The sequence below is a fragment of the Theobroma cacao genome, chromosome 2 (genome assembly GCF_000208745.1).
Source record: "Theobroma cacao cultivar B97-61/B2 chromosome 2, Criollo_cocoa_genome_V2, whole genome shotgun sequence".
NCBI classification, from domain to species: Eukaryota; Viridiplantae; Streptophyta; class Magnoliopsida; order Malvales; family Malvaceae; genus Theobroma; species Theobroma cacao.
The window spans coordinates 1,551,284-1,572,389 of NC_030851.1; the positions used below are offsets into that span (position 1 = coordinate 1,551,284).

Below are 21,106 nucleotides of genomic sequence, written 5' to 3' on the forward strand. Positions count from 1 at the left end.
CAATTATATATTTTTTCTTTTTAATCTCGTGTTTAGGGTATTGTTGGAATATCCAAAATTTTAAAGAAAATTTCAATTCAACTCTTCATGTTCGAAGTATTTCTTTTTGTGTGCCTAGAATTTTTCTATTGAGCTTTCTAGGCATTTTTTTACTTGATTATATAAATTAAATTAAATTATAAGCCATTTTTCATTGCTTTCAAATCCTTGTTGAAAAATTTTTTAACCCAATTGTTCCCAATGATATAACAATATGATTTGCTTATACTTTTTTTTTCTATTATTAATGGGTCATGAGATAAGGATAGAAATTATGTACAAAACAATTCACATTTTACATATTCAATAGTTTATTATGATTTATAATTCAATTTCCCTATGCCCAAATATTGTCATGTAAAAAGAAAATTCTGTAACTCTCTATAAATCAAAAAATCTCTTATCTAAATAGGAATGAGTAATTCATTAGGTCGATTAAATCGGTCTAAAATTACTAGTAATTGATTTTACTAAATTTGTTATATATTTTAATCGAATTGGTCAATTTTCTTACATGAACCAAAATAATTGACTAATTAATTTAATTTTGTTAATCAAATTGAATTGATTTAATTAACTTAATTGACTTTCTTAATCGAATTAATTGAATCTAATTTTGTTGATTAGGTTAGTTATTATTATCTTTTACTTCTTAAATAGTTGTTAATTTTTAACAAAAGCATTATGATCATCTCTTCAATTAAATCCTTACTTTAATCATATCCAAACATCTTTTTAAATTTTAATTTATCTCCAAAGAAATCCTTAATCTAATGAAAAATTTTGTAATTTATGATTCAATTTCCCCCTATTGTAATATTAAAAGAAATTATATAACTCTCTCATAAGTCAAAAACTTCAATCTAAATAAGAGTGAAAAATCCATTTCATCGATTAAATCGATCTAAAAGTACTATTATTTGATTTATTCATATATTTTAACTGAATTGATCTACTTTCTTACATAAATCAAAATAATTGATTAATTGGCTTAATTCTGTTAATCAACTTAAAAATTTTTAATCAAATTGAATAGACTTAAGTAACTTAATCGAATTAACTAAACATAATCTTATTGGTTAAGTTAATTATTACAAACTTAAAAACTTGTTAATTTTTAACAAAAGTGATTTAGCTTAAATAATAAAAAATATTTATTAAATTCTTCAATTAAATTCTTGCTTTAATTATACCCAAACATCTTTTAAAATTTTAATTCATGTCCAAATAAATTCTTAATAGTAACGAAAAAATTAATCGTATTTAATTCAATTGAGCTAACTTTTCTTTTATATTGTATAAAAATAAAAAAAGTACCTTATGTATTTACAACTTTAACCGGACCAAGCCGGGAAAAAAAAACACAACACGGCTACCTCTATATGCAAAGGGGGAACGCCACAACCGAACTAATTCAAACGCATCCCGGCGGAGCAAGCAAGCGCAAGAAGGAAAAAGGTCAAGAAATGCGAAGCCATAGATATCTATACAACAATGATGCAAGGACTCCACCACCAACAGCAGCAGCTAGCGGCTCTCCTCACCGTTGCTCTCCCCAAAGACACCACCGCCACCGCTACCGCCACTTCCTCATCCTCCTCCTCCTTCACTCCCTCAACATCGACTCCCACCACCACGACAACTCCCGCAGTTTCAACCAACTCCGATGAAAGCGACTCAGCTCGTCTCGCCGCTATTAATTCTCTCCACCGCGCGATTCGTTACCCTCCTAACTCTATCCTCGTCGCTCACTCCGCTTCTTTTCTCGCCCAAGGCTTCTCTCAACTTCTTTCCGACAAGTATAACTCTCTCTCTCTTTCTTTCCTTAACTTTTTATTTTCAATATTATTAATGTTTATTTCTTTTTTCTATATAGTTGATGAATTAGCAGTGTTGGACTTCAAGGAGAACAATCTTGTGTATGCTTAGCCATTAAAATGTTAAATTTGCAATTTAAAACAATTATTATTTTTAACTCAGATCACTGACATCACGCTTCCAAGAGAAAGAAAAAACTGATTGTTAGAATTTAGATTTATGTATAGACTGGTGAAATTCATGGTTAAATTTGTGGTCAGGTCATACTCAGTGAGGCAGGCTGCTGCTATTGCATATGGTGCTCTTTGTGCAGTTGTGTGTTCAATTCCTATAGGATCAAGTGGAAGGCAAAATCATGTTATGCTCGGTAGTTTGGTGGATCGGTTTATTGGTTGGGCTTTGCCGCTGCTTAGTAATATTAGTGCCGGGGATGGGACCACAGAACTGGCACTGGAAGCTCTACGTGAGTTTCTTAGTGTTGGTGATGTGGGTGGGATTGAAAGGTATGCTTTATCAATCCTCAAAGCATGTCAAGAACTTCTAGAGGATGAGAGAACCTCCTTGACTTTATTGCATCGGCTTTTAGGTGTTTTGACTTTGATCTCATTGAAGTTTTCATTGTCCTTCCAACCGCATTTTCTTGACATTGTTGATGTGCTTCTTGGGTGGGCATTGGTACCTGACCTTGCAGAATCTGACAGACAGGTTATTATGGATAGTTTCTTGCAATTTCAGAAACATTGGGTGGGTAATTTGCAGTTCTCTCTGGGATTGTTGTTCAAGTTCTTGGGAGATATGGATGTTTTGCTTCAGGATGCGACACATGGAACCCCACAACAGTTTCGAAGGTTGCTTGCATTGCTTTCTTGTTTTTGTACAGTTCTGCAATCTACTGCATCTGGATTGCTGGAGATGAATCTGCTCGAACAAATAAGTGAACCTTTAAGCAAAATGCTTCCCCGGTTATTGGGATGTTTATCTGTTGTTGGAAAGAAGTTTGGATGGTCAAAATGGATTGAAGATTCATGGAAGTGCTTGACTCTATTGGCAGAAATATTACGAGAAAGGTTTTCCACATTTTATTCACTTGCTGTTGACATATTATTCCAGAGCTTGGACTTGGACAGTACTAGTCGACTTGTTGGAGCTGGGAAGATCACCTCCTTTCAAGTTCATGGGGTCTTAAAAACTAATCTTCAATTATTATCTTTGCAAAAGCTTGGCCTCCTCCCCTCTTCTGTGCAGAAAATTCTTCATTTTGATGCAGCAATATCTCAGCTGCGCTTGCATCCAAATCATTTAGTCACTGGAAGTTCTGCAGCTACTTATGTCTTCTTGCTTCAACATGGGAATGATGAAATAGTTCAACAGGCAATGACCTTGTTAACTGAAGAGCTGCAGCTCTTGAAGGGTTTGCTTGGAAATATTTTAGGTCATGGAGAGGGGGTTAATAGTGTCGGAGATACTAGATCTTACTCAAAATGTGAGTTGTTTGCATTGATTAAATTTGATTTGAAAGTTCTGTTAACTTCTGTTTCCTTGTGTGGACATAACACTTTGATTGTCCAACCAAAGAATGCCACCTTGTATCTTCAGAGGTCAGAAAATTTGATTTATTTTATTATTGAGAAGCTGAACCCTTTTGATTTACCTATTCAGTTTTGTGTGGAATTGCAAGTCAATGTTATCAAGACATTAGATAGGTTAAGTATGGTTAAATTCTTGAGCAAGTGTTCCATAAGAAATCAAAGTGGCCATATACCTACTGGGGATGTTGCTGCTGAAAAAGTCCTTAATGATAATAGTTTCCGAGATGTTCATTCAGCCATGATTGTTGAGTATCTCAGGGAGTGTGGCACACTTCTTGGTAAAGCTCTCCATGTTTCTTCTCCTGTCTCAGTTAAAGTAGTAGCTCTGGAATGGGTCCAAAGATTCTGTGAAAATCTCATTTCCATCTGTGAGAATTCAAAGATGGACACTAACTTCTATGAAGAATTTGGATATGTTTCTCATTTTGGAAATACGATTTTCTCTATTTTGGAGGCTGCATTTGACAGGGAACCAAAAGTCAGGTTACATGTCACATTAGCTTTGGAGCTGCTTTTGCAAGCAAGATTGATGCACCCCTTGTACTTTAATTCTGTAAGTGAAGTGGTCCTAGAAAAACTTGGTGATCCAGATAATGACATTAGAAATGCATATGTTAGGCTTCTGTCTCATGTCTTGTTGACTACAATATATATATATGGTATTCATCATATTGGAGCATTTAGCAATTCGAGGCCCAGAGCTCTTATGTTAGGCAATAATTCAAACTTGTACTGGAAGCAAGTATTTTCCTTAAAGCAGCTGCCTCAGCAACTTAACTCACAGCAACTTGTTTCCATTTTGAGTTACATTTCACAAAGATGGAAAGTGCCTCTTTCTTCTTGGATCCAACGGCTTATTCATACGTGTAGGAGCTCAAAGGATGGCATTTTGGGACAGCTTGAGGAAACTGGGATTCTAGGTGTGAATGATCTATGGATGGATATAAAAGTGGAAGAAGATGCTCTAGAAAAACTTTGCTTTGTTAATAACTTGGCTGGTGCTTGGTGGGCCATACATGAGGCAGCCAGATATTGTATTTCTACTCGCCTACGGACTAACCTTGGTGGGCCTACTCAAACTTTTGCAGCATTGGAGCGGATGCTTTTGGATGTTGCACATGTGCTACAGCTTGATAGTGAACAAAATGATGGAAGCTTAAGTATAATAGGTTCTTCTGGTGCGCACTTGTTGCCAATGAGGTTATTGTTGGATTTCGTTGAGGCCCTAAAGAAAAATGTATATAATGCATATGAAGGATCTGCTGTTTTACCATCTGCTAGTCGACAGAGTTCACTGTTTTTTCGAGCAAATAAGAAAGTATGTGAGGAATGGTTTTCTCGTATATGTGAGCCCATGATGAATGCTGGATTGGCATTGCAATGCCATGATGCTACAATTCAGTACTGCACTTTGCGGCTCCAGGAGCTTAAAAGTCTAGTGATGTCAGCATTTAAAGAGAAGTCCCAGGCTCAGGTAACTGAAAACCTACATAACATGAAGGAGAAATATATTGGAGATATCTTGAGGGTTGTACAACACATGTCATTGGCTCTATGCAGGAATCATCAATCAGAGGCTCTAATTGGTCTACAAAAATGGGTTTCAGTGACCTTTTCTCCACTACTTTTGGATGAAGATCAGTCTATGAATCACAATGGCATATTTGGACCTTTCCAGTGGATAACTGGGCTTATATATCAGGCAGAAGGACAATATGAAAAAGCTGCTTCTCATTTTGCTCACTTGTTACAGACTGAGGAGTCACTCAGTACCATGGGTTCTGATGGTGTGCAGTTTGCCATTGCACGTATTATTGAGAGTTATACAGCTGTATCTGATTGGAAGTCCCTGGAATCATGGCTTTTAGAGTTGCAAACACTTCGCGCTAAGCATGCTGGAAAGAGTTATTCTGGTGCTTTGACTACGGCAGGCAATGAAATGAATGCAATTCATGCATTGGCACGTTTTGATGAGGGTGATCTTCAGGCTGCATGGGCATACCTGGATTTGACACCAAAATCTAGCAGTGAACTCACACTTGATCCTAAACTAGCCTTGCAGAGGAGTGAGCAGATGCTTTTGCAGGCATTGCTTCTTCAGATTGAGGGAAATGTGGACAAGGTGCCACATGAATTACAGAAGGCCAAGTCAATGCTGGAGGAAATGTTGTCTGTTCTGCCACTTGATGGATTAGCCGAGGCTGCTGCATGTGCCACACAGTTGCATTGCATCTTTGCATTTGAAGAAGGTTATGAACTCACAGGCAACCAAGGGAAATGCCAGGAGCACATGGCAAGCCAAGGCAAATCCAAACTGAGTCAGTCAGTTTTAAGTTCATATTTGCAGCCCCTGCGGCCTTTAATTAAAGGAATTCATCAAGATTGTAACCCTTGGTTGAAAATTCTCCGAGTTTATCGAGCCATTTTCCCTACTTCTCCAGTTACCCTAAAGCTTTCTATGAATTTGTCAAGTTTGGCTCGTAAACAAGGAAATCTGATGTTGGCAAACTGTCTGAACAGCTATGTGAGAGATCATGTGTTGAGTTGCTCCCAGGAGAGATACCCTAATTTGCTAATTTTGAATTTGCAATATGAGGAAATATTGCTACTGTATGCTGAGAACAAGATTGAGGATGCTTTTGTGAATATTTGGTCATTTCTTCGTCCTTGTTTGTGTTCTTCTGCTTTGATAGTTAATGATGTTGATGATGGTAAGTTGAAGGCAAAGGCTTGCTTGAAACTTTCAAATTGGTTGAGACGGGATTATTGCAGTATGAGTTTCGAAAATATTGTTCTCAGGATGCTGGCAGACCTCAATGTGGCTAATGTTTCTTCCATTGGCACAGGTGGACACTGTTTCAGTGATATGGACTTAAGCTCTAAACTAAGCTTAGATGTTATTATTGAGGAAATAGTGGGTACAGCTACAAAGTTGTCCACTCAACTTTGCCCTACAATGGCCAAGTCATGGATTTCTTATGCTTCTTGGTGTTTCAGTCAGGCCAAGAGCTCTGTTGTTAACCAGCATGAAAAGTGTCTTCATTTATACTCTTTTTCTCCCGTGCTGGTTTCAGAACTTGCACCTGAAAGATTCAAGATGACCGAAGATGAGATCCAAGGAGTGGAATCTGTTATAATGCCACTTTTTCAGGAGAGGGATGATATGGAGCATGTAGATGATAGAGCAGAACAGTGGAATTTTTGTTCTGATCCTGCAGAAATGTTGAGAACTGACAATCCTTCAAAGGCTTTGGTGCAGCAAGTGGTGGATATGATGGAAGCTGCTGCTGGAGCACCTGGTGCAGAAAATTCTGGTGGTGAAAGGCTTTCTGCCACTTTAACTTCTCAGTTGCGAAGTTCTTTACAACTTGCAAGTATTGGTGTAGAAGAAACAGATATAACATATGTAATTGATAAGTTGATTGATGTTTGGTGGTCGTTGAGGAAGAGAAGAGTCTCTCTATTTGGGTATGCAGCTCATGGTTTCATACAGTATCTTTTACATTCGTCTACCAAGCTTTGTGATGGTCAATTGTCTGGTGATGTTTGTGAGCCCCTGAAACAAACAGCTGGCAGCTATACCCTGAGAGCTACATTGTATGTCCTGCATATTCTTCTCAACTATGGATTGGAGTTAAAAGACACACTTGAACCTGATCTTTCAACAGTTCCTTTGTTGTCATGGCAGGTGAGAAGCTGTTTCTTGTTTCCCCCTTCCTGCTTCCTTTTCATCAAAATGATCTATTAACATTGTAATTATCTTTTTAGGATGTTACACCTCAATTATTTGCTCGCTTGAGTTCACATCCTGAGGAAGTTGTCCGGAAGCAAATAGAGGGCTTATTAGTGATGTTAGCCAAGCTTTCTCCTTGGTCTATAGTTTACCCAACACTAGTTGATATAAATGCTTATGAAGAGAAGCCCTCTGAGGAGCTGCAACACATTCTGGGTTGTTTGGTAATTTAAAATTTTTTCATTTAGCGAATTTCATGATTTCAAAAATTGTTGTGTTACTATGCTACAAGATCTCCGATTCAGAACTATTTTATTTTACCTGTCATTTTGGGTGATAGGGGTAGACATCTATGTTAGACAGAGTTATGGTATTGTTGCTGCTTGCCATATGTGAAGCTGTTTCAAATTTTTGCTTGTTCATCCTTTCTATTGTGCATCATAGCTACCTATTTATTGCATTATTAACAATTCACTGGTGATATCCTGCATGCAGTCACATTTATGTAAATGAAGATGTCGCTCCAAAGTGTTTTTGTTTCTCATGGTGGCTTAGAAGCTCAGTAACTTAGTTATTTATATATTTAGCAGGCTAAAATCATAATCTAATTAAGATTGCCTTCAGAAGAGTACCCTGACTTTCAGACTGTCGTGTCTATTTAAGATTGCCTTGTAATAAAGCTGTGTGCTACTGTTTGTAGCATATATTGGCTTATAGATTTTTTTAATTACTTATATATTAAACATGCTTCTTTCTTGAGATTTAAATTTATGGGGCCATGTCTATGACAGTTTTGCACTCAACAGTATGGTAACATCTGATAAAGGTTTTGAGTGAGTGTTAATGGGATTAGCTATTGAAAGTCACATGTAAATGAATTGAAGCATGAAATGATTCAGATTTGAAGAAGTGAATAAGATCACTTCCTTTCGAGTGTCTTCATACTTCTGTGCTGATCAAATGCATATGTATTAGTTTAAAATTAAGCATGTTCTCTTTTTAATCGTTTGCTGATATGCCTAAAGACTTTTGATCATCTTGATGCTTGATTACCCTTGATTTAGTTTTGTTGAACCATGAGTTGCTAGATTAAAGTGTCATATACAAAATTTAAGGCATAAATTTGCTGCTTGCAGAGAGAGCTTTATCCAAGATTAGTCCAGGATGTTCAACTTGTGATTAATGAGCTTGGAAATGTTACTGTTCTTTGGGAGGAACTATGGCTTAGCACTCTTCAAGATCTCCACATGGGTAAGCTTAGCTTCAACAGGGTTTCTTCTGCTCACAATCCATTTTTTTTTTTTTGTCTATGCATTCTTACACTTTTATCATGTTTAAGAATTGAAGCCAGGCTTTTTGCCTCATCATGTACATTTAACATGAATGGTGGTCTTTAACATGCATATCCTGAAATTGTAGAGATGACAAATAAGGTTTATCTAGCTAGATGCAATTTGGTATTCAATATGTCAGTTGTACATAGCCCATTCTCAGTTTAGTTATTGCTAGCATATATGTTTATTGGTCTTTGCTCCTATTTTTTTGTCTTTTATTTTACTCGTTCTATTTCTCTCCATGTTGACTGAGTTTATTTTCAGATGTAATGAGGCGCATAAATGTTCTGAAAGAGGAAGCTGCACGAATTGCAGAGAATGCTACTCTTAACCAGAGTGAGAAGAACAAGATAAATGCTGCTAAATACTCAGCCATGATGGCTCCCATTGTTGTAGCCCTGGAACGCCGTCTAGCTTCAACTTCTACAAAGCCTGAGACACCTCATGAATTATGGTTCCATCAGGAGTATAAAGAGCAGTTAAAATCTGCCATATTAAGCTTTAAGACTCCTCCGGCATCTGCTGCTGCACTGGGAGATGTCTGGCGGCCATTTGACAATATTGCTGCATCCCTAGCATCTTATCAGAGGAAATCTTCAGTTTCTTTGGGGGAAGTTGCACCACAGCTGGCTATGTTATCATCCTCTGATGTTCCAATGCCTGGTCTTGAGAAGCAAGTCACAGCGTCTGAATCTGATGGAGGTCGCACTTCAACTCTACAAGGGATTGTCACAATTGCTTCTTTCTCAGAACAGGTTACTATCTTGTCAACTAAAACGAAACCAAAGAAGCTTGTTATTCTGGGTTCAGATGGTAAAACATACACATATCTGTTGAAAGGGCGTGAAGATTTGCGTCTTGATGCTAGAATCATGCAGCTGCTGCAAGCAATAAATAGTTTTCTGCATTCATCTTCTACTACTAATCATAATTTGCTTGGCATTCGCTACTATTCTGTGACTCCAATTAGTGGTCGGGCTGGTCTCATCCAATGGGTAGATAATGTAACAAGCATATACAGCATCTTTAAGTCTTGGCAAAACCGTGTCCAGCTTGCACAACTTTCTGCTTTGGGTGCTGGAAATGCAAAAAATTCTGTTCCTCCTGTTCCTCGGCCAAGTGATATGTTCTATGGAAAAATCATTCCCGCACTCAAAGAGAAAGGCATCAGGAGAGTAATTTCCCGAAGAGACTGGCCTCATGAAGTCAAGCGCAAAGTTCTTTTGGACCTTATGAAGGAGGTCCCTAAACACCTTCTGCATCAAGAACTTTGGTGTGCTAGTGAAGGGTTCAAAGCCTTCAGCTCAAAATTGAAGAGGTATTCTTCATTTTCTGTCACTAAATGTCTTGCTATCAAGAAAGCTTCAATCGGCTGCTCTTAAAAATATACTAAAAAAGCTTATAAAAAAAACTAAAAAATATCAAGAAGAAACTAAATACTGCTTTTGTAGGCTGTCCCTTTAAATCGTAAAATCATAGACCGAGAAACTTTTTATTGCTAGCCTTATTTACAGAAGAACAGAGTGTCACTGCATGAATAGTTATGTGAACATTAATCGTGAAATTTATATTGTTATAAATTGACCTCTAAAACAAGAATTATAAATATAAAACACTAGTGGATAAGATACTCATAATTGAGCCATTACACCAACCTATGGAGTACAATGGATGTTTAATTTCTGGCCAGAAAGCCTTATTGGTCTAAATATAAGTGTTCTTTCTGGTGCTGTAATTCCACAAAAGGATTGAGATGCATTTCACCATCAATTTTAATGTTTTTGCAATGTTAGCTTGAAAAGTATGTCTGGCAGTCTTCTAGCAAAGAGAACAAAATAGAAAATCTCTTCTTGATGTTATATAGATTAAGAAGGCCAAAATTGGTGTATCGCATTATGTATGTTAAGTAACTAAAACAAGTGTAGATATCTGAGAACATTGTGTTGATGAAAGAATTTGCTATTATTTATTGTCAAATTAGTCATTCTGAAGTTAAGAGTAGTGCTCGTGCAACATGCTTTATGTGAATGGTATGATTATAGATGGTAAGTTGAAGTTTGCTGGTATGCTATTCTTTTGGTGATTTAATTGCCCTTCTCATTGAATCAATAGTTGTCATCTCAAGTTCATTTCGAATGTGTCATCTGGGTATTGCTTTTTGTTCTTTCTTCGTTTTTCCCAATTTTTGGACTGTATAACTGGTTCTAATATAATTAGTGAAAGTTGGGACTTGAAATTGTATATAATTTTCTTGGTGATGATGCATGCTTCTATTTTCTTTTTTGACTTTAATAAAGTGTTTTGGTAAATTTTGAAACGTTTGGACATATGTTTTGTTCTTCTCTTGTAGGTATTCTAGAAGTGTTGCAGCCATGAGTATGGTGGGTCACATTTTGGGCCTTGGTGATAGACATTTAGATAACATCCTTATGGATTTCAGTAGTGGGGATGTGGTGCATATTGATTACAATGTTTGTTTTGATAAAGGGCAAAGACTTAAAGTCCCAGAGATTGTTCCATTCCGTCTAACCCAGACAATCGAGGCTGCACTAGGGTTGACAGGCATAGAAGGTACCTTTAGAGCAAATTGTGAGGCCGTTGTTGGTGCTCTAAGGAAGAATAAGGATATACTCTTGATGTTACTGGAAGTGTTTGTATGGGATCCACTTATAGAATGGACACGTGGAGATTTTCATGATGATGCTGCAATTGGTGGTGAAGAAAGAAAAGGCATGGAGCTGGCTGTTAGCTTGAGTTTATTTGCATCACGAGTGCAAGAAATTCGTGTTCCCTTGCAGGTACTTATTCCTTAAAATACTGTAACTTTGCATGTGTCTTTAATTTTTTTTTTTCTTTGATGCTGGCTAGACTTGGAAGCATGATTGATTGTATTTGCTACTACTGGCTTGGTTACTTAGACTGTGTAATGCCTTCACAATTGACTTTCCTGCGGTATTTCATATTTTAGGCATTGTTTTGAATGTTAATATCCTAACATTGAGTTAGGATTGTAATCAGTCTTGTAATTCTATTGTTTACTTGCATGAACCTATCTAGTAGGCCTTATTGTGGAAATTATTCAGAGATTTAACAGTTTTTGACGTCTCTCAATTATTTCAGGAACATCATGATCTTTTGTTGGTTACATTGCCAGCTGTTGAATCCACTCTTGAGGTAAGGATTCATCACCTGCATGCATCTCATTTTGTTTGTTTTGAACCAGAAGTTTTGATTGTTGAATTTCTATGTTTCAGAGGTTTGGAGATGTTCTGAATCAATATGAGCTTGTCTCTGCTCTTTTTTATCGAGCTGACCAAGAGAGATCTAATCTTATTCTGCATGAGACATCTGCAAAGTCAATTGTTGCTGAAGCAACTTGTAATTCAGAGAAAACTCGTGCATCATTTGAAATTCAAGCTCGAGAGTTTAATCAAGCGAAGAATTTGGTTGCTGAGAAAGCTCAACAAGCTGCATCTTGGATTGAGCAGCATGGAAGGATCCTTGATGCTTTACGAGGCAATTTAATTCCTGAAATAAATGCCTGCATAAATCTTAGTGGTATGGCAGATGCTCTATCTCTTACATCTGCCGTTCCTGTGGCTGGTGTCCCATTGACTATAGTACCTGAGCCCACACAAGCCCAATGCTATGATATAGATAGGGAAGTTTCTCAGCTCATATCTGAGTTGGATCGTGGACTCTCTTCTGCAGTAATGGCTCTTCAAGCCTACTCATTGGCTTTACAAAGAGTACTACCTTTAAATTACCTCACAACCAGTGCAGTGCATGGCTGGGGACAAGTACTGCAACTATCTGCAAATGCTGTTTCTTCTGACATCCTCTCCTTAGCGAGAAGACAGGCTGCTGAACTGATTGCAAAAGTACATGGGGATAATCTTGAGTTTATGAAGAGCAGTCATGATGATCTTTGCTTTAAAGTGGAAAAGTATGCGGTAGAGATTGAGAAAGTTGAGGAAGAGTGTGCTGAGCTTGTTAATTCAATTGGCACAGAGACTGAATCAAAAGCTAAGGATCGTCTCATGTCTGCTTTCATGAGATACATGCAATCTGCTGGTCTTGTAAGGAAGGAAGATGCTAATTCTTCTCTGCAATCTGGAGAATCAAAGTATGATGGCACAAGAGCTTCAAGAACACGAGGGGAGTTGGAAGAGAAGAAGGACAAGGTGTTATCTGTTCTAAGTACAGCAGTGCGGTCATTGTATGATGATGTTAAGCATAGGGTACTTGACATGTACAGTCATACTGGTAGGGCTCAAAACGAAAACAGTCGGCTACAATCTGATCTTGGAACTGTCTTCTCTGAGTTTGAAGAGCAAGTAGAGAAATGCATTCTTGTTGCTGGGTTTGTAAATGAACTATGGCAGCAAATTGGTGGAGACATGCTGGGTGTAGATAGAGATCTCTATTATCCAAAGTATTATTCTGAAGGCAACTGGGCTTCCATATTCAAAACCATTTTACTTTGCTGTAAAAATTTGGTTGGGGAAATGACTGAAGTTGTTTTACCGGATGTAATGAGATCTGCGGTTTCATTCAATACAGAAGTTATGGATGCATTTGGATTAATCTCACAAATAAGGGGATCTGTTGACACTGCACTGGAGCAGCTAGTGGAGGTTGAATTAGAGAGGGCATCCTTGGTTGAACTAGAACAAAATTACTTTGTTAAGGTTGGCTGCATTACTGAACAACAGTTGGCTCTTGAAGAAGCTGCCATGAAGGGTAGGGATCATCTATCTTGGGAAGAAGCAGAGGAACTGGCCTCTCAAGAAGAAGCTTGCAGGGTGCAGCTAGACCAACTCCATCGAACTTGGAATCAGAGAGACATGCGAACTTCTTCTCTCATAAAGAGAGAAGCTGAGATTAAAAATTCCTTGGTTTCTTGTGAAAACCATTTTCAATCTCTAATTAATGGTGAAGACTTTAGAGAGTCACATCACTCAAGAAGCAAAGTACTACTAGCCATCTTAGTAAAACCTTTCTCTGAGTTAGAATCAGTTGATAAAGCATTATCTTCATTGAGTAGCTCTGTTGCTCCTCGTGCAGATGAAATCCCTAATTTGGTGGACTTTATGAGTTCTGGACACTCAGTATCTGAGTCTGTCTGGAACTTTGGAACATTATTGAGCAGCCATTCCTTCTTTATTTGGAAAATAGGTGTTCTGGATGCTATCCTTGATTCATGTATACATGATGTGGCTTCATCAGTGGATCAAAATTTAGGATTTGAACAGCTTTTTAATGTAGTTAAGAGAAAGCTTGAAATTCAACTTAAAGAGTATCTGGGTCGCTACCTGAAAATACGAGTTGCTCCCGCTTTACTATCTTGGTTAGATAAAGAAAATGAACATTTGAAGCTACTGACAGAGGGAGCTAAGGAACCTAGTACTGATCACATAAGGAAGGATGCTATGGCTGTTAAAAGGGTCCAGCTTATGCTTGAGGAGTACTGCAACACACATGAAACTGCTAGAGCAGCAAGGTCAGCTGCTTCTCTTATGAAAAGGCAAGTGAATGAGCTCAAAGAAGCTCTGCGCAAGACAATACTAGAGATTGTGCAAATGGAATGGATGCATGATGTTGGCTTGACCCATTCACACAGTAGTAGGATCCTGTTCCAGAAATTTTTTTCTAGTGATGATGAACTGTATCCCATTGTTCTAAACCTCAGTAGACCTAAGTTGCTAGAAACTATGCAAGCTGTTGTGTCAAAAGTAGCTAGGTCAATAGAGGGCCTACAATCGTGTGAGCACACTTCTCTTGCAGCAGAAGGGCAGCTTGAGAGAGCAATGGGATGGGCTTGTGGTGGACCGAATTCTGGCGGAACAGGAAATTCTTCATCCAAGGCTTCCGGAATTCCTCCAGAATTCCATGACCACCTGATGAGGCGCAGGCATCTGCTACAGGAAGCAAGAGAAAAGGCATCAAACATTGTCAAAATTTGCATGTCAATATTAGAGTTTGAGGCATCTCGGGATGGCATTTTTCAGATCCCAAGAGAGGTGTATGCGTTAAGCACTGGTGGTGATAGCAGAACATGGCAACAAGCTTACTTTAGTGCGCTAACTAAATTGGAGGTTGCCTATCATTCTTTTACACGTGAGTTTCCCATCTTAGTGGATGCTTGAATGATTTTAATGTGAATGATACTTCCAATTGGATGGTGATATGGTCTTTTGGCTTGTCATAGGTACTGAACAAGAATGGAAGCTTGCTCAAAGCAACATGGAAGTTGCTTCCAGTGGCTTATATTCTGCAACTAATGAACTATGCATTGCCTCTCTTAAAGCAAAATCTGCCTCAGGTCATATCTCCTTTCTTCATCAACCTAGACATCTAATTATCTGCATGCATTTGCATGTGTGAAGTGAAACTCAAAAACATAATCATGTCTATCTATTTTGCTTCTGCATATGCATTTATGGTCTTCATCTGAAACATTCATCTTTTGCAGGTGATTTACAAAGCACTGTTCTTGCAATGAGAAATTGTGCATGTGAAGCCAGTGTTGCTTTATCTGCATTTGCTCGTGTATCTAGGGGCCATACTGCTTTAACTTCTGAATCTGGTTCAATGCTGGAAGAGGTATTATTTGTACTGTTTCTTTTTGTCTATACCAATTAAGAGATGCTTCCTAGGTGGGTCATAAAGCTTCACCAGTTTGGTACCAATGACTTCGGTTTAAAATGTTTCACCATGCGTACTGAATGAAAAATACAAACATTGATTGTATTGTTCATTTATGTAGTTTTCTGTCTTTGATGGTGAAGGTGTTTTTGTAGTTTCACTGTGGTTGGAATCACATATTATGATGTGAGGGATTTTTTTTTTGTGCATTCCAAAACGTGATATCAGTTTGCATTATGCTGTCTACGATATTATGCTTTGTACAGCTTTGCCTACAAAAATTGTAGGGAGTTAGAATACTTATCATGGCTTTGATTAAGGCATGGTAGGCAAAGAAGTAGAAAGATATTTCAAGGTTATTTATGCAAGCAATTAGTTTCTGTCTGTAACTTGAGAAAAATTCTGCACTGACTTTGTTGCCTCAAGAAATCAAATAATTATGAAAGACAAAAGAAAAAAAAGTTGCTAATCATTGTAAGAACTTTTGTTATCTGCGGTGTTGCTTTAGATTTAAGTGTCTTTTAGTTTCTTAGCTAGTACCATCACCAATAAGTACTCTTAGTCTTTCATCAGTTGTATTCTTCTTTTTTCCCTTTTGCTCTTGTTTGCAACTTATGCTGTTATATTTTCTTCTTAAATCTAACTAAAGAAACTCCTTTTATGTTCTCTTTGGTGCTCTCTTGTGGCTGATTTTATTAAGCTTCTCTTTAGGTTTTGGCAATAACTGAAGATCTGCATGATGTTCACAATCTGGGAAAGGAGGCTGCAGCTGCACACCATTCCCTTATGGAAGATCTTTCAAAGGTTCTCGTCTTTTGGCGCATGCTCTGTAGTTTGCTTGACTGCATACTTTCTTTGTAATGATAGGTGTTTTTGTGTAGCTGCCTTGATTCAGTTTCTCTTTCATGAAATTACATAACTTCATCAAACTTCTGTTAATCTAGATTCTGTGTGGTTTGACAGCTATATTTCTCATTATTTTGACGTTATGGCAGGCAAATGCAATCCTTCTTCCACTAGAATCAGTTTTAGCCAAGGATGTGTCAGCTATGACTGAAGCCATGGCTAGGGAGAGAGAGACCAAGATGGAAGTATCTCCAATACATGGCCAAGCCATATACCAGTCTTATGGCTTAAGAATTCGGGAGACTTGCCAGACCTTTAAGCCCTCGGTGCCATCACTTGCATTTTCTGTGAAGGAATTACATTCTTTGTTGACCAGACTTGCACGAACTGCCAGTCTTCATGCTGGCAACCTGCATAAAGTAAAATCCAGTTTTGATATTAATAATTCAGATTGGATGACATATCGTGTTACTAAGACTAATAATAATGCTCTCTCTCCCTCTTCAGGCTCTTGAAGGACTAGGTGAAAGCCAGGAATTAAAATCACAGGGCATTAGTTTGTCAAGGCCAGATCTTGCTGGTGATGCCACTGAATCTGATGAAAGAGCTGGAGAGAGCATCTCCACATCAGGCAGTGGGAGCACCAAAGATTTTGTTGGTCTAACTGGGCTTTCTTTGCAAGATAAAGAGTGGATATCACCTCCAGATAGCATTGGCGGTAGCATTGCGGAATCTGGCATTATCTCAAATGGTACTAGTCTTTCAGATAGCATTAATGACCCAGCAGAGGTGATGGAAAAGATTTGGCTTGTTTCTAATCACAAAACGGCTAATGATAGTCAAAATTTTGTTCCATCTTCACAAAGCGATTATGATGAAATCTCACAAAGTGGACAGAGAAGTTCCAATAACATGGAGATGAACAACAGTGACACTTCTTCTGTGAAATCAGCAACTGGTGAGCCAAATGAATATCTGAAAGCTGTGGCCTCAGTCAATGATGAAGCTGTAAGTGCTCCTCTTGAATCTTCACAACCTTCAAACAAGGAGAACTTGGATGTAAAATTTGGGGTAAAGGATGAAGTATCCACATCAAGGAAAGTTGAGCTTGGTGATGAGGATCATGGAGTTCCTGTTCCCAACACTCACACTGCCAGTCGTATAGCGAGGGGTAAGGGTAAAACCTAATTTATTGAACCACCTATTGGTATTCTTTTTCTTTATTTGTCATGTTCTATAAAATTTGAGTACTCCAGAAACAGAACTTTTTATAGTTTAGAACCATGAATAGGAACTGCCCTCTTATTATTTATGTTGATTATTTACCTCAAAGATGCTGGTGTATCAAATATAAATCTGGGGTTTTCTATCCTATGTCGTATTATTGTCTGAATGGTTTTGAGTAAGTATAGATAAGAACTTTTGAAACTGTCTGGGGCAGGGGCTTAGAGGTATAGGAATGGTTCTCCACTTTTCTTGGTCTGTTTGAATCCAACACAGGTTCATGTGACAGATCATACATGTCCTATGATCCTCGGAAGATCGAGTTGATGGTAGAATATGAGCTGCAAAAGGACACAGCATCTTAAGCACTACATCAATCACCTAGCGTCCCCTGCAAACTCAAAGCACCTCATGATTGCCTTAATATGCCCGTTGCACCTGACACCGTATTTTACCCCTGTCTGCAAATGGTCCTTTTCAATAGCTTTCATCCAACTTGAGATCTCAAATATTGAAACATTTGTTTGGATTGAAGTGTAGATTAAAAATTAATTAGAGTGAACAATGTGAAAGTATACATTGCATGATATTAAGTCAGTAAGATAGGTTATTGTTTATGTTATTTTTCCTCTCTTTTTTAATATTTAAAGATGCTACTAGTTTGCATAGGTTTTATTAAATTGATTTAGGTGCCTCTTCGATAGCTTTGGTTTTAAGGGCTTTATTAAATACCAACTATTATTCTTCCACCAACTAGTGAAAAATTCTAAATTTGCTATGGCTTTTTTCCATGCCCTCCCCCCTCTTTTCTGGCTTTCTCTCTTTCTTCAGGATACTCTTTGATCTTTTAGTTTAAGAAAATTGTTCGAAGAAATTTAGAGTTTTCAATTTTACTTCCATTGTGGTAAACTATTTTTGCCTGCAGGTAAAAATGCTTATGCACTGTCAGTCCTAAAACGTGTCGAAATGAAGTTAGATGGACAGGACATTACGGAGAGAAGGTATCTACTTTCCATTGATAGTGCAAATAGGTATCAAGTGAATCATATATTAACAGCCAGTCCTTTTTTGTACTTCTTTCAGGGAAATTAGCATTGCAGAGCAAGTGGATTATCTACTTAAGCAAGCTACTAGTGTTGATAATCTTTGCAGCATGTATGAAGGTTGGACGCCATGGATTTGAAATCACGAATGAAGCCTTTGTATTCTAGCATCAATAGCAAACGATCCTTGCAAGACGGTGTCAACTATCAAGTATGTTGGCAGGTATTCCAATTACTTGTCATGTTGGCTGACTGGGCTTCAACCTTGGAACATTTTTCCTTTAATGGGAGGGAGCCATCAGAAGTATTTCCCCGGCTACGACTACAATGCATCTTTTGGCTTCAAAAAAAGCCTGGCCTACTGCCACTCCTTGAGATGAAGGCCATATACAGCCCTGTTTCAGAATATATCTCAACCAGCAGGTGCTATAGCATCAAATGTGGATATCTGTGTTGAGGTTTCAAGCTCGAGTTTATTTTGGCTTCCTCTGCCTCTGCTGGAGTTTATTCAGATGGGGAACTTCGATGAAAGCCTTCAATATTACCAGTCTATAACCTGTTATGTTTAGCTGGAGGACAGAAGCCATAGTTTATCGACATGGAGGATAAGCTTCATGATTCCTGAAGATGGGCAGAATGCAAATCAAGCGCCCAAGACTTCCCTGAGTGTGGCCATCAGCAGTCACCCCGCTGCAAATACGGTGACATTTCCATCTCTGCTTTATAGTTCAGAAGATGATGTCTCGTTTTTCTGTATCATATTGGCACTGAATAAAAAATCCAAGAATAGAATCGTTTTTAACTGTATATACGACCACGATAGCTTTATCTTCTTATATGTAAAAATCACAGTAACTGATAAATTATTTATAGTCTGTGCAGCAATCACATCCCCTTATTATCAGTTTATGTTTTTATGTATACCCTCTTGGAAGGAAAAACCTGGAGAAGCATATGAGAAATTGTGGACAGGGAAGCTTTGAATTTGATGGGTACTTTTGTTCCTAAATCAACAAAATCAATGTTATCGTAAATGCAATGCACTTGGAATTCATTTTTATAACAAAAAAGTTCTTGAATTATAAGCCTTTTTTTATAAATGAGTTGTTATATACTCTCAATTAATTCTTAGTAACAGCTTCATTTCTTGTGCATATGGAATCTGATTGAGCATGATGATTAAATACGGGTTACGTATTTCACGTCAATAAGAGATAGAATGAAGTTTTAGTTTATAAGTAAAGATTTTATTTTATTTAAAAGATATTTTAGATTGAAAATATAATCCGTAATAATAAGTGATAATGTGAAACCCTCCACGAAAAATATCACGTTGAAATAGACTCAGACCAAGAGTAAACTGCATAAAATAAGTGATGTACAATCTGCATGCAGCGGTTTCGAAATTTCTTGTAAAAACAAAAGGGTTACTTAACCGACCCAATGGTGTCGTTTGTCTCTATCCCAAAGCACACAGATTCAAATACAGAGGACTAATGCTTATCACTTGACTTCATCCTCCACCCAAGAATGTGTGCGCCGCTGACAAACAGCCACAAAACCACCTATCAACCTCCTTATATAAACAAACATCAAGCAACTCTTACCCATCACCATCTCAAAAAAATCAACCTAAGAAAAATCTTCAAATATCTCAAAAAACCCTTCCAAATATCTTTTTGTTTGCTTTAACCTTTTGTTGTCAAGGAAGATCTTTTTTTTGTGTGGCCATGTCTGCGCTTGTGGATATATGGAGTAACGAGCTCGGCAAGCTGCGAGAAAAGGGTCAAACCCTTTTCTCCAGTGATTCAAGCCCCATTTCTGCTGAGTCCACACAGGTGGTTGGATCACAAGAAAAGAGCTCGACTGAGGTAGCACGAGCTTTTGTCGGCAGAGTCATGCGAGTCAGCTCAACTCTAGTGCCTTGCTCCGAGGGTTCTGTTTCCATGCTTGTTCAATGCTTTAGCCCTTGAAGAAGAAGAAGAAGTATAACACGATTGTATTTTGTTCTTTGTGTCTGCTTTCTATTTACTGATCTTTATAAAAACCCTTTGTGTAAAGATGTGATTTACGAAATCCTGCTTGGTTCTTGATCGGAACAAGTGAAACGGACTTAGTTTGACAATGACAGGGATAACATTAATATCTTCCCAGTTCTCACAAACCCTGAAACTGGCCCAACATAATTAACAGAGGCAGAGCCAGAGCATGGCATGTTTGAGAACTGAAAAAGCTAGGCAGTGAAAGACACCTCCAAACAAAAGTTTCAACTTCATGGCATTTGAGCCATGTACTTCATATTGTGGACAGGAGAAGCCCCAATTAGACCTTGTCTCTGTCTCGGCCCCTTTCTCTCCTGAATCCTGATACACAACAAAGTAATAGTGCTGCTGTTTCAAGATGCTTTGGCTTTGATTGATGGAGAGCCTTTCAAGATTAACAAGCCAAATTTCAGCTAAAAAACCAAATTTAAGCCATGCCCATCGGCATTGGCTATGTGTTAGAATATCGTATCAATCAATTATGTATTAGAATGGGATAAAATATTTAAGTACTCACATCACTTTTAATTTATTAATTTTTTTTAAAACAAGATAGTAAGATTATCTTAAACAATATAAATTGTAACAAATTAATTGCAAATCGATTTAATTTATATTTTTTTAATGGTATGAGATTGATGAAGTATGCTAATATTAGCATTTAACGTGCAAAGTACAGAATTGGGGACTTGCATTTGAAAATTTCATTGCCATCAGTATGTGAAATTGCATGATGAAATCTTATGACCATAAAGCAGACAGTCAAGGTGAAAGTCAATCGATTCTGTTC

General features: G+C 37.7%; 1 protein-coding gene across 1 annotated transcript; it reads left to right on the top strand.

Annotated features, from left to right (window-relative positions):
- On the top strand, positions 1,415 to 19,263 carry LOC18607246. Its single transcript, XM_007041307.2, has 15 exons — positions 1,415 to 1,838; positions 2,118 to 7,134; positions 7,215 to 7,403; positions 8,316 to 8,430; positions 8,778 to 9,831; positions 10,864 to 11,311; positions 11,634 to 11,687; positions 11,768 to 14,633; positions 14,725 to 14,838; positions 14,989 to 15,119; positions 15,873 to 15,965; positions 16,157 to 16,426; positions 16,515 to 17,178; positions 18,157 to 18,232; positions 18,315 to 19,263. Exons 1-15 carry the CDS (start codon positions 1,534 to 1,536, stop codon positions 18,412 to 18,414), a joined length of 11,496 nt encoding a protein of 3,831 aa, XP_007041369.2. The 5' UTR covers positions 1,415 to 1,533; the 3' UTR covers positions 18,415 to 19,263.